General features: G+C 35.8%; 1 protein-coding gene across 6 annotated transcripts in view; it reads right to left on the bottom strand.

The window, feature by feature from the left end:
* Kdm5d (lysine (K)-specific demethylase 5D) overlaps positions 1–11,379 on the bottom strand; it is a 46,248-nt gene extending 34,869 nt beyond the window's left edge. The window contains exons 1-5 of one of the 6 annotated variants that reach the window (XR_003953250.1): positions 10,830–11,379; positions 10,318–10,395; positions 9,395–9,517; positions 8,988–9,158; positions 8,332–8,466 (exon numbers count right to left, since the gene is read on the bottom strand). Coding sequence is in view for 3 of the 6 variants with exons in the window: in XM_017318684.2 (XP_017174173.1) it covers positions 8,332–8,466; positions 8,988–9,158; positions 9,395–9,517; positions 10,318–10,395; positions 10,830–10,979 (657 nt within the window). In the remaining 3 variants the exon portion in view is untranslated. The remainder of the gene's footprint in view (positions 1–8,331; positions 8,467–8,987; positions 9,159–9,394; positions 9,518–10,317; positions 10,396–10,829) is intronic. The other 5 variants (XM_017318684.2, XM_030251562.1, NM_011419.3 and 2 more) reach the window with 5 other exon arrangements.
* Between the last annotated feature and the right edge of the window lie 843 nt (positions 11,380–12,222).

Raw genomic sequence — 12,222 nt, 5'->3', positions numbered from 1 at the left:
CTGGTCTACAAAGTGAGTTCCAGGACAGCCAAGGATACACAGAGAAACCCTGTCTCGGGGTGGGGGGGAGCACTGACTACTCTTCCAGAGGTCCTGAGTTCAATTCACAGCAACCACATGGTGGCTCACAACCATCTGTTATGAGATCCAATGCTCTCTTCTGATGTGTCTGAAGACAACTACAGTGTACTTACATATAAATAAATAAATCTTAAAAAAAAAGGTAGGCAAAATTTTTAAACAAAACCCTCTGAAATATAATATTAATCAATAACTAATAATGAAGTATCTATCACTGAACTATGTATCTCCAACTCTTCTTATACTTGTCATTTTTTTGAGGCAGGTATTAGTAAATCACCCCAATTATCTCTGAATTTACTTTGTAATTCATGCAAACAATTATTAGCTCAGGCATCTAAGGCAGCTGTAATCATAACCCTATTATAGCCTTATTAATATACCATGTTACCAGTATATACTATTAACATATGATCAATATGCTAATACACACTTATATATGCTATGTAGCATATATTAATATGTTATTAACATGTGATTAATATGCTAATAGAATTAATTATAACCTAGAATTTGTAGTGTATATCTTTTAGTAAATACTGAACTATTTTAAAATTATTATTATTGTAGTTCTTTCCACTGCGTAGTCAGGTGTAAATCAGTTCAAAATAAGTTTAGATTCACTTAAGATGTGTAAATTTTATCCCATAAAATAAAACATAAATTCCCAATGAAGGAGCTAGAGAAAGGACCTAAGGAGCTGAAGGGGTTTGCAGCCCCATAGGAAGAACAACAATATGAACTAACCAGCACGCCTATATCTCCCAGAGACTAAATCACCAACCAAAGAGCACACATGGTGGGACTCATGGCTCCAGCTGCATATGCAGCAGAGGATGGCCTAGTCAGTCATCAATGAGAGGAGAGGCCCTTGGTCCTGTGAAGGTTCCAGTGTATGCCCCAGGAATGCCAGGGCCAGGAAGTGGGTGTGGGTGGGTTGGTGAGCAGGGAGAAGAGGGAGGGGACAACATTTGAAATGCAAATGAAGTAAATATGTAATAAAAAATCAGCAAACAAAAATAAAGTGGCTAAAATAAGGAAAAAAAACAACATAAAAATAACCTTGTTTTTTCTTTGTATTTCGATAGTAATTATTGAAAGTCAGATGCCCTATTTGGTAGTATCTAGGTATATTTACCTTAACAGTCTGCTTTCTTCAGGAAAAAAATTGAATCTACTATACTTTCACTATAATATCATGTCTAATTCCAAAATTTATGGTAACTCCTTTTGTTTTATTTTTTTTTTTTTAAGATTTATTTTATATAAGTATTCTGAAGCTGTCTTCAGACACACCAGGAGAGGGCATCAGATTCCATTACAGATGGTTGTGAGCCACCATGTGGTTGCTGGGAACTGAACTCAGGACCTCTGGAAGAGTAGTGCTTCTAACCACTGAACCATCTCTCCAGCTCCCTAATTCTTTCATATATATTTTTTCTTATATTTTATAATGTTCTTTAGCTCTCCCATGATCCTGACTTAACTTACAAATCTCACATTTCTCTTAAGTTCATTGATGGGCTAAATATCAGAAAACTAGGGGCAGATTCTAGCTGTGGTGGTTTGAATATGCTTGGCCCAGGCTGTGTTGGAGTAGTGTGGCCTTATTAAAGAAAGTGTATCACTGTGGGAGTGGGCTTTTGAGATTCTTCTCTTAGCTATAAAGGAGACAGCCTGTTCCTGGTCTCCTTTGGATGAACGTTGTAGAACTCTCAGCTTCTCTAGGACCATGCCTGTCTGTATGCTGCCATGTTCCCACCTTGATGATAATGGACTGAACCTCTGAACCTGTAAGCCAGCCCCAATTAAATGTTGGCCTTTATAAAAGTTACTTTAGGGGACTGGCGAGATGGCTCAGCGGTTAAGAGCACTGACTCTTCCTAAGGTCCTGAGTTCAAATTCCAGCAACCACATAGTGGCTCACAATCATCTGTAATGAGATCTGACTTCCTCTTCTGGAGTGTCAGAAGACAGCTACAGTGTACTTACATATAATAAATAAATCTTTAAAAACAAAAAGTTACTTTAGTCATGTTGTCTTTTCACAGCAATGGAAACCTAAGTAAGACCTGGCATTAATCACTAAAACATTCAGTGTCTCATCTTTACTATTCCTGGAGAAACCATAAAAATTCCTGTGATATACCATGCTTCTCATTTGGGAAAGACTAATAATAATATTAAACTCTCTTCTCAATGACATTCACTTCTTCATGTCACTATGTAACAAGGCAAGAGAGACAGAGTAAAGGCATATCAAGAACTCAAATTACCCTGCTCACAAGGATATGAATGTACAGAAAAAAAAAAACTAACAATTCTATGTAGACTATTAAAAATTAATTTAGTCAAGTAACAAGATTTAGATGAAAGGTTTTTTAATTTACTAATAGTAATTTTTGTTGTTGTTGGTTTTGTTTGTTTGTTTGTTTTTGTTTTAGGTAACAGGGATTCTCTGTGTAGCCCTGGCTGTCCTGGAACACACTCTGTAGACCAGGCTAGCCTAGAACCCAGAAATCTGCCTGCCTCTGCCTCCCAAGTGCTGGGATTAAAGGCAAGTGCCACCACTGCCCGGCTGCTAATAGTAAATTTTAAAGCAAGAAAACATGAAACAAGTCCATAGCCATGAGGACAAAAATATCTAAAAAGAAACTTAAACAAATAAAATATTTCTAAAATAAAAATCATGAAACACTACAGAATTAGTATTCTTAAAATATTCACACAATAAAACTTTAATAAAAATTCCAAAGACATTTTTCAGAGAACTAGAAAAACAATCTTTCAAAATATACATGGAAGCAAAGAAAATCACTAATAATCAGGTATTTTGAGCTGAGAGATAAAATTTAAGATATCAGAATGACTAATTCCAAGATACAGACCTTAGTAAGGAAAATACTAATAAAAACCAGAAAAAAAAATGGAAGTTAAGCATTCCAATAATGTCTATAAGTGAGCCTATGAACTGCATGGTAAAACAATTTCAAAGTAGAAGACAATCAAGGGTATATAGGAACAACTTATGTAAAAAAAAAAAATAATAATTGAACAAATCTCTGAGTGTATCAATGCTTACCATATCTTAAAACTAAATTTAGCCGGGCGTGGTGGCACACGCCTTTACTCCCAGCACTCGGGAGGCAGAGGCAGGTGGATTTCTGAGTTCGAGGCCAGCCTGGTCTACAGAGTGAGTTCCAGGATCAGCCAGGACTATACAGAGAAACCCTGTCTCGAAAAACCAAAAAAACCAAACCAAAACAAAAAAACAACTAAATTTTAAAATTTAAATTAGTAAGTAAGTAAGTAAGTAAATAAATAAATAAATAAATAAATAAATAAATAAATAATCAACAACAAAAAAAGCAATGAAATAAGCAGAAGCCCCAAAACATGGACAAACATAACAAATGAACAAACATAACAAATGATTTTCAACAAAATATTAAAGACACTGAAGTGTACTCAAAACATACAAGATGTATATCAGTTTCTCATCTTGTACAAATATAATCTCAAAGACCAAATAGTATTTTACCAAAGACAAAGACCTAAGTTTTATTCGAAATTAAGAAAAATTAAATTCAAAAGAGTTTCCACCTGTCTTTGCCTCCCAAGTGCTGGGATTAAAGGCATTCGCCACCACTGCCTCAGCAAGCTGCTGTTTTCTTTAAAAGATCTCAGAAGCACCATATGGCAAAGTGAAAATTGACAATAAGAATGAAAATAAACTAAAAACTTTCAGTAAAATTAAGTAAGTATTCCACAGGAAAAAGTCAACCCAGAGAATAGGAAAAACACCTCTTGTCAGCTATTCATTACAGAGAGGTTAATATTCATATTAGGGATAGAACTTAAAATACATTTATACAGATGGCACGATATTGATTATTTCACACACACACACACACACACAAACACCAGAGCCTAAGACCACTATCCTGAAATTAACAACTGGTATCTTCAGGGGAGCAGTAGTACACAAAATTACCCAAGACATAAAAAAATGAACACATATGCAAAAATATTCAATAAAATATTCACAAACCAAATCCTAAATCACATCATAATCTAGACAGCTTTATCACAGAGATGCAGGGATAGTTCAATATATAAAAATCAATATCTGTGATCAACCATATAAACAAATTGAAAGAAAAAAACCTCCAAAAACCACATGATCATCTTATTAGACATTAAAAAAAAAACCTTTGACAATTTCCAACACACATTTAGGATAAAAATATTAGATCAGTAATACAAGACACATAAATAAACACAATTAAAGCATATACAGTAAGCCAACATCAAATTAAATGGAGAGAAATTATGCCAATTCCACATCAGAACAACATAAGGTTGATTACTTTCTTCCTATTTACTCAAAATAATACTTGAAGTTCTAATAAGATCAATAAAACAATTAATGGAGATCAAAGAGATACAAATTAGAATAAGATAATTCAAACATATTTGCAGAATATGATAGTATATATAAGCAACACCAAAAAATTGACCAGGAAACTCACACAGCTGATAAACACTATTAGTGAAGTGACTAGATAATTATTAGATTAAAAAATAAGTCAATTACCATGCAGGGGTGGTGATGGGAAGACATGGACACAACAAGAAAACAAACTTTTCACAACAGACACAAAGATACAAAATATCCTGGTGTAACTCTAACCAAGCAATGTGAAATGACCAAAACTTCAAAGAAATTGAAGAAGAGATCAGAAGATGGAAAGGTCTCCCACATTCATCAATCAGTAGGATTAACACAGTGAAAATGGCCATCTTACCAAACAGAGTCTACAGATTCAACGCATTAGCCATCAAAAAAAAAAAACTCCACTACAATCCTTTATAGATCTTGCAAGGATAATATTCAACTTCAAATGAGAAAACAAAAAAGCTAGGACAGCTAAAACAACCCTGTAATAAGAACTTCTGGAGGTATCACCATCCTTGATGTCAAGCTCTACTATAGAGATAGAGTAATAAAAAAACCTCGTGGGATTGCTATTAAAACAAAACAAAACAAAACAAAACAAAACAAAACAAAACAAAACAAAAAGACAGGTTGATCTACGGAATAGAATTAAAGACTCAGAGATAAACCTACACACTATGGACACCTGATTTTTAATAAAGAAGCAGAATTACACACTTGAAAAACGGATGCATCTTCAACAAATGGTGCTGGTCTAAGTGGATATCAGCATGTAGAATGCAAAAAGATCCATAGCTACCACCCTGCACAAAACACAAATCCAAGTGATCCAAAGACACAGACATAAAACCAGATACACTAAACCTGTTAGAAGAAAAAATGGGAGCTAACCTTGAACACATTGGCACAGGAGACAATTTCCTGAACAGAAGAACACCAACAGCTCAGGCACTAAGATCAACAACCAAGAAATGGGACCTCATGAAGCTAAAAACTTTTATAAGGCCAAGCATACCCTCAATAGGACAAAACAGCAGTCTGCAGAATAGGAAAAGAGTTTTACCAACTCCACATCTGACAAATAGTGTGACTCCACATTATTGGCTGATATCCAAAATATATTAAGAACTCAAGAAATTAGACATCAACACATGAAATAATCCACTTAAAAAAGAGTGAGGTAACACAATCACAAAAGAACTCAAATGATATGTACTCACTGACAAGTGGATATTAGCCAGGAAACTTAGTATACCCGAGATATAAGATAAAATTTGCAAAACACATGAAACTGAAGAAGAACGAAGACCAAAGTGTGGACACTTTGCCCCTTCTTAAAATTAGAAACAATCACCCATGGAAGGAGTTACAGAGACAAAGTTTGGAGCTGAGACAAAAGGATGGACCATCTAGAGACTGCCATATCCAGGGATCCATCCCATAATTAGCCTCCAAACGATGACACCATTGCATACACTAGCAAGAGTTTGCTGAAAGCTGATATAGCTGTCTCTTGTGAGACTATGCCAGGGCCTAGCAAACACATAAGTGGATGCTCACAGTCAGCTATTGGATGGATCACAGGGTCCCCAATGGAGGAGCTAGAGAAAGTACCCAAGGAGCTAAAGAGATATGCAACCCTGTAGGTGCAACAACATTATGAACTAACCAGTACCCCGGAGCTCGACTCTAGCTGCCTATGTATCAAAACATGGCCTAGTCGGCCATCACTGGAAAGAAAGGCCCATTGGACACGCAAACTTTATATGCCCCAGTACAGGGGAACGCCATGGCCAAAAAGTGGGAATGGGTGAGTAGGGGAGTGGGGGAGGGTATAGGGGACTTTTGGAATAGCATTGGAAATGTAATTGAGGAAAATACGTAATAAAAAAATATTTAAAAAGAGAGAGAGAGAGAGAGAGAGAAAGTACAGATCTAAACAGAATTCTCAACCCAGGAACGTCAAATGGCTGAGAAACACCTAAAGAGATGTTCAACATCCTTACTTATCAGGGAAATGCAGATCAAAATGACTTTAGGATTCTATCATACACCTATCAGAATGGCTATGATTTAAAAAACAAGAGATAGCTCATGCATGCAAGGATGTGGAGCAAGGGGAACACTCCTCCATTGCTGGTGGGAGTGCAAACTTGTACACACTGTGGAGAAAAGTATGGTGGTTTCTCAGAAAGTTGGTAATCAACCTACCTCAAGATCCAGCTATACCACTCTTGGGCATGTACTGGAAAAATGCTCCATCCTACCACAAAGACATTTGTTCACCTATATTTATAGCTGCTTTATTTGTAATAGTCAGAGACTGAAAACAACCTAAATGTCTCTCAACTAAAGAATGGACAAAGATACCTTAAATGTATGTGTAAATGTGATACCTTTACACAATGCAGTTGTTAAACTCAGTTGTTAAACAAAAACAAAAAGACAAAACAAAGCAAACAAACAAACATGAAGTTTGCAGGCAAATGAATGGAACTAGGAAAAAAAAAATCATCCTGAGTGAAGTAAGTCAGTCCCAGAAAGACAAACCATGCATGTCCTCACGTATAAGCAGACATTAGCTGTTAAATAAAAGATAGTCATGCTACAATTTATAGACACAGAGAGCCTAAGTAACAAGGAAGGCTCAAGAGGGGGCACATGGATCTCTCTGGAAATAGGAAATAGATTTTCAGGTGGAATGGGGGCAAGTGGGTAGGGAGCAAAAGATATTAGGCCAGCATGGGGAGCATGTAGGGATAGAATACATTGAGAGAAGACTGAGATTTGGAATATCCGTAAAGTGATGTGGAAACCTAGTGCTGTCCTTTTGAACCCTGCTTAGTTTATTCTGTGGGCCTTGTTCTCCTGGTGTGCTTGACCCCTCTGGCTCCTACAAAACTTCCTTCCCCCTCTTCCAAAGGATTCCTGTGGCTCCCCCTAATTTTTGGTGGTGGGACTCTGCATCTGCTCTCATCTGTTGCTAGATGACTCCTCTTTGATAATAACTGGGCTAGGTACTGATCTATGAGTTCTTGTACTCTATGCAGGTGATTCCAATGAAGACTTCTAGAAATGTGGGAGAGTGAGACTAAACCAGCTATCTTTTGTAACCAGGCAAGGCTCCCAGTGGTCGGATTGGCACATTAACACAGTCATGAAACCTTGCTTCTTGTACATTAAGAATTGGTCAGCTTTGGAAAGGTTTAGTTCAGTGTGCCAGAGATAATTTTTAAATTTTAATAAATGTAAAATTAGCCAGGAACAGGCCTTTAATCCCAGCACTTGGGAGGCAGAGGCAGGCAGATTTCTGAGTTTGAGGCCAGCCTGGTCTACAGAGTGAGTAGTAGTGAGTATAAGCAATATAGTTTTATAATATCTAATCCAACTATTAAGTATTCTAGATATAACATTTTCATATTTCAACACTGAAAAAGTTTTATAATTTTGGGTATTTTTTGGTTTTTTTTGAAAAATCATTATGTATCTTATAAAAAATAAAATTCATAAAAATTAATTTAGAGCTATAAGAATATTCACTTTGAATACATAAAGAACAAATAGAAATAAAAATACTATAAATCCTAAGTGAAAATAATCATTTCCCATTGGTTTCAACTTAGATATTCATGTCAAATTTTTTTCCCTTTTCTTGATTGTTTAAAATATCTTCTGAAAATGGATTTTCACCCAAACTCAATTTCTAAACTAACACTGGCAGCTTATTAGAAGGAAATATAGAAAAATAGTTTATTAGAAAAATAAAATAAGTTATTAGAAAAATAGTTTACCTCAGGCTGTAGCCTTTTTCCTCGTCTACTGTAGCAACTGAATTTTGATGGCTGAACAGACTGTCTAAGAGGAATGCTATGAGGTTTGTATTCCTTGTCTCTTTCTTCACTGTCAAATGGATCTGTGTTACATTGCTGATATGGAGAGAAAAAAATATAAAAATATATTTATGAACATATAAACTCATATATATGTATAAACAATGCGTTTAAGTTCAGCAATGAAATATTCATGTGTATACATATACATAATATTTAAAATAATTAAGTTCAGCTAAACAAAAGTAATACCAGCTTACTCATTTTGAACACCTAAAATATGAAGTTTCTAAAATAAGGAAGCTTAATAATTTCAGAAAATAATTATCTACTTTTCAGATAACAACCTGATGTAATTGCACTTCTTTTTCTAGGATGTGATTTGGTTCATAATAATAACTTCCCATGACAGAAAGGAACTCACTAAAGTTTACTGACCATAGACTGAACAATAAAGCTTTTTATAAGCAAGTTTCCAAAGGCCTATTCCTAAAAATTTAAAATATAACAAATTTTAATTTTCTAACAATTCAAAATAAATGCCAATTACAAAGAAAAAAGTAAAAACGAAAGAAATCAAATCTTGTATCAAGCTCCAAGTCAGTTATGACCCTCACCACAAGATTAGCTCCAGACTGAAATATTTCATAAGGGTAAATGATCCGTTCGTAGTGGGACCGAAGCAGGGAACCAATGTTTTTCCCTGATGGGTAATTAAGGCGTTGGGCAACACGGGCCCACCGACGGTCCTTGCAGATTGCTTCATATCCACCTTCCTCCATCACAATCTAAATGGACAAGAAAATATATACGTAAACAGTGAACACACTGGAAACATCTGAACCCTCCAGTGACCCTTAATGCAGGAAACATAGCATGTCCTTCAAATATCACTTCCTTAACCACTGTATAACTCATATCAGGGTTGTTGCCAGGTTATATTGTACTCCTTTCTAAGCAAATATAAATGGAAGTATGTTTTATAGTTATGGCTTATTTTTTCTCAAATGTTAACTAATCTTACCTTATTAAGGCTGTAAAGGTCCAAGATCTTCCTCTCCACATTAGGTATCTTTAAGGAAGAACCTTGAATTTCCCAGAACTTTGCAATCTGATCCAAATAGTTCAGTTTTACTCTGGTCTGGGCCTGGGAAAGAAAACGGTCAATAAATTAGAACTACTTTTTGCCCCCACTTTGTACTTATCTTTCCTTGCTTTTTTAAAAAATATTTTAAAATTATAATAGCATCATTGCCCCCTTAAACAAACTGGTATGCTACTCCTTGTGAGGCACTATTTCTCCCACTTTTAGTCTTCCTTAGTGCCCTGTAGTTATTTGTCTAAGGTGAGGCCTCCTTAGTTTTCTACTTTTAATAGTACCATACTATTGGTGTCATTCCTGTTTAGATCATGTTTCCACTCCCATGTTGATAAGACTTCTCAACCTCAAAGCAAACTTTCATTTCCTCTGCTCTTTCAATATCACTACTCCCTCTTCCACAATAATCTCTTAAGACCTAGGTGCAGGAAGGAATAAACTAGAAAAGTAAAAGGCAGCCACTTCAGAGTGGGTATGAGGAAGCAATAGAGGAGACTAGAAGGATGTAAGTAACCTTAAAAAAGAAATAAGAAAAACGGAGTATGGAACTTTAATTATACCTCTTGTATAACTTATTTTTTTATTTTTAGGCAAAGGTTATCCTATCTTTACTTTCTTTGTAGCTTTAACCTTAGTCTATCATATAATGGAATGTTGAAACCTTCATGTTCTGGAATTTTATAAACCTATATTGTGTTTTAAAGAAGGCACTGTCATAAATTAATATTTTTAAGAAATGATATGTGGGGTTGCAATAAACAATGTTTGATATCAGAAACTAAATACAAGTCATTGTTGTAACAGCAAAGATTAGAATTCCAATTGTTATATAAAAGCACATTTCTTACCTCCAGTTCATTTAGCCTCTGAATTCGAGGAGTAAATCTGAAGTTATCAACTTCTACAGCAAAAGGAGGTTGCCAATCCTAGAAGCCAATTAGTAGTAGTTCATGGTAAAACTATGTGAATGCATGTCCTGCCAATCAACAGATATTTAACCTGAAGCAAGGATCCCACACCCTTTTCATTTTACTTGAAACTGAGAAAGTGACCAATAAATATAACAATATAAACTTGTATAATATATTTTTCCAGTTATAAATGAGACTGCTAGTATACTGAATTTTTCTTAGTTGAAACATGGTACAGACAACCCATTAACTGAAAATGTATTAACTGCACATCTGCAGAAGCATTTCAAGTTCTAACCACAAGGAATCTGGATGGCTGGAGGACTTTTCTACAGTATGAAAGGAGTAGGTAAAAAGATTCAAAACGCCTACATAAATCTAAGGCCTTGTTAAGGGATCATCATCATCATCATCATCATCATCATCATCATCTCATTTCAGAGGCTTACCGCAGGTGGGCGTATCTTGCAAATGCCTGATTTCTCCGCAATGGGTCTGATTTTAGCTATATAGCCAAGAGGATCGCGGAATTCCGCCCAACTGGGCTCAAACACAGGGCACTCAGGCGGCGGTAGAAAGTCGTCAGATCCTGGCTTCATGTTCGCTCAAAACGCGGTTATAAAAAGTGATTCGATATTAAAGGGCGAATGGAATTGCCTACTCACTGCGTGGCACCCAGGAACTTTATTTTCTTCTAAATTTCAGAGTTTGCTTAATTCCACATTCTTACAAATATTCACCTCCTCGTTCGGTTCCACCATTTTTAGATCACAATGTGACACGAGATGTGTCGCTCCGCTGACTTATTTTTCAAGCGTTATTTATAAATCTGGAAGTCGTTTCACACATAGGTAAAAGTTGAAGCTACAGAAACGAAACGACCAAAGGAAAACAGACACAAACTAATTTATCTTCTTCATTAAACTGTATTTAAAAAAGAAAAAAAAACCGACTGCTTAGATAAATACTTAGCCGGATCTTTTTTCTTTTAAAGATATCACTGCACGCGAGCGCCTGCGCAGTAGAAAGCTAACAACCCGGAAGCAATTTGGCTGCGCTAAAGTGTCTGCCGGAACTCCCTCTTTATGAAAATAGTAACAGGGGTTCTCTTCTCTCTTCTCTTTCTCTTCTCTTCTCTTTCTCTTCTCTTCTCTTCTCTTCTCTTCTCTTCTCTTCTCTTCTCTTCTCTTCTCTTCTCTTCTCTTCTCTTCTCTTCTCTTCTCTTCTCTTCTCTTCTCTTCTCTTCCCTTCTCTCCTTTTTATTTTATTGGTTTTTTTTTTGGGGGGGGGAGAGGGGATTTTTTTTTTTTTGTCCTTACTCGACCAAGTGGCAAGACCTTGACTTTGTGGAAGTTAGTCGGTGACTATAATTCTAGTGCCCCAGTATTTCCATGCACATTATTTAACACTGTACTTGCTATGCATACATTTATTATAATATTTATACATATTCAAGATTAAATTTCACAACAATATCTTCCATAAAAAACTGAAATTTAGCCGGGCGTGGTGGTGCACACCTTTAATCCCAGCACTTGGGAGGCAGGATTTCTGAGTTCAAGGCCAGTCTAGTCTACAGAGTGAGTTCCAGGACAGTTAGGGCTACACAGAGAAACCCTGACTCGAAAAACGAAAACAACCAAATAACCAAACAACCACCCCCTCCCCCCAAATGTAATACCGGACATACTGTATGGAGAATAGGTATGTTATTTACATGCACAAGTACTGGTAAGTAAATCTTTTACTACATGAAAAACTAAGAAAACTTTCTGAGATACTCAGAAATAAAGTTTGTTGCTTTTTTAAGGTAGCAGACACAATTTTGAACAAACAGAAAAC

Source organism: Mus musculus, chromosome Y (assembly GCF_000001635.26).
Source record: "Mus musculus strain C57BL/6J chromosome Y, GRCm38.p6 C57BL/6J".
Classification (NCBI taxonomy): Eukaryota; Metazoa; Chordata; class Mammalia; order Rodentia; family Muridae; genus Mus; species Mus musculus.
This window is presented reverse-complemented; position numbering and strand designations above follow the sequence as displayed.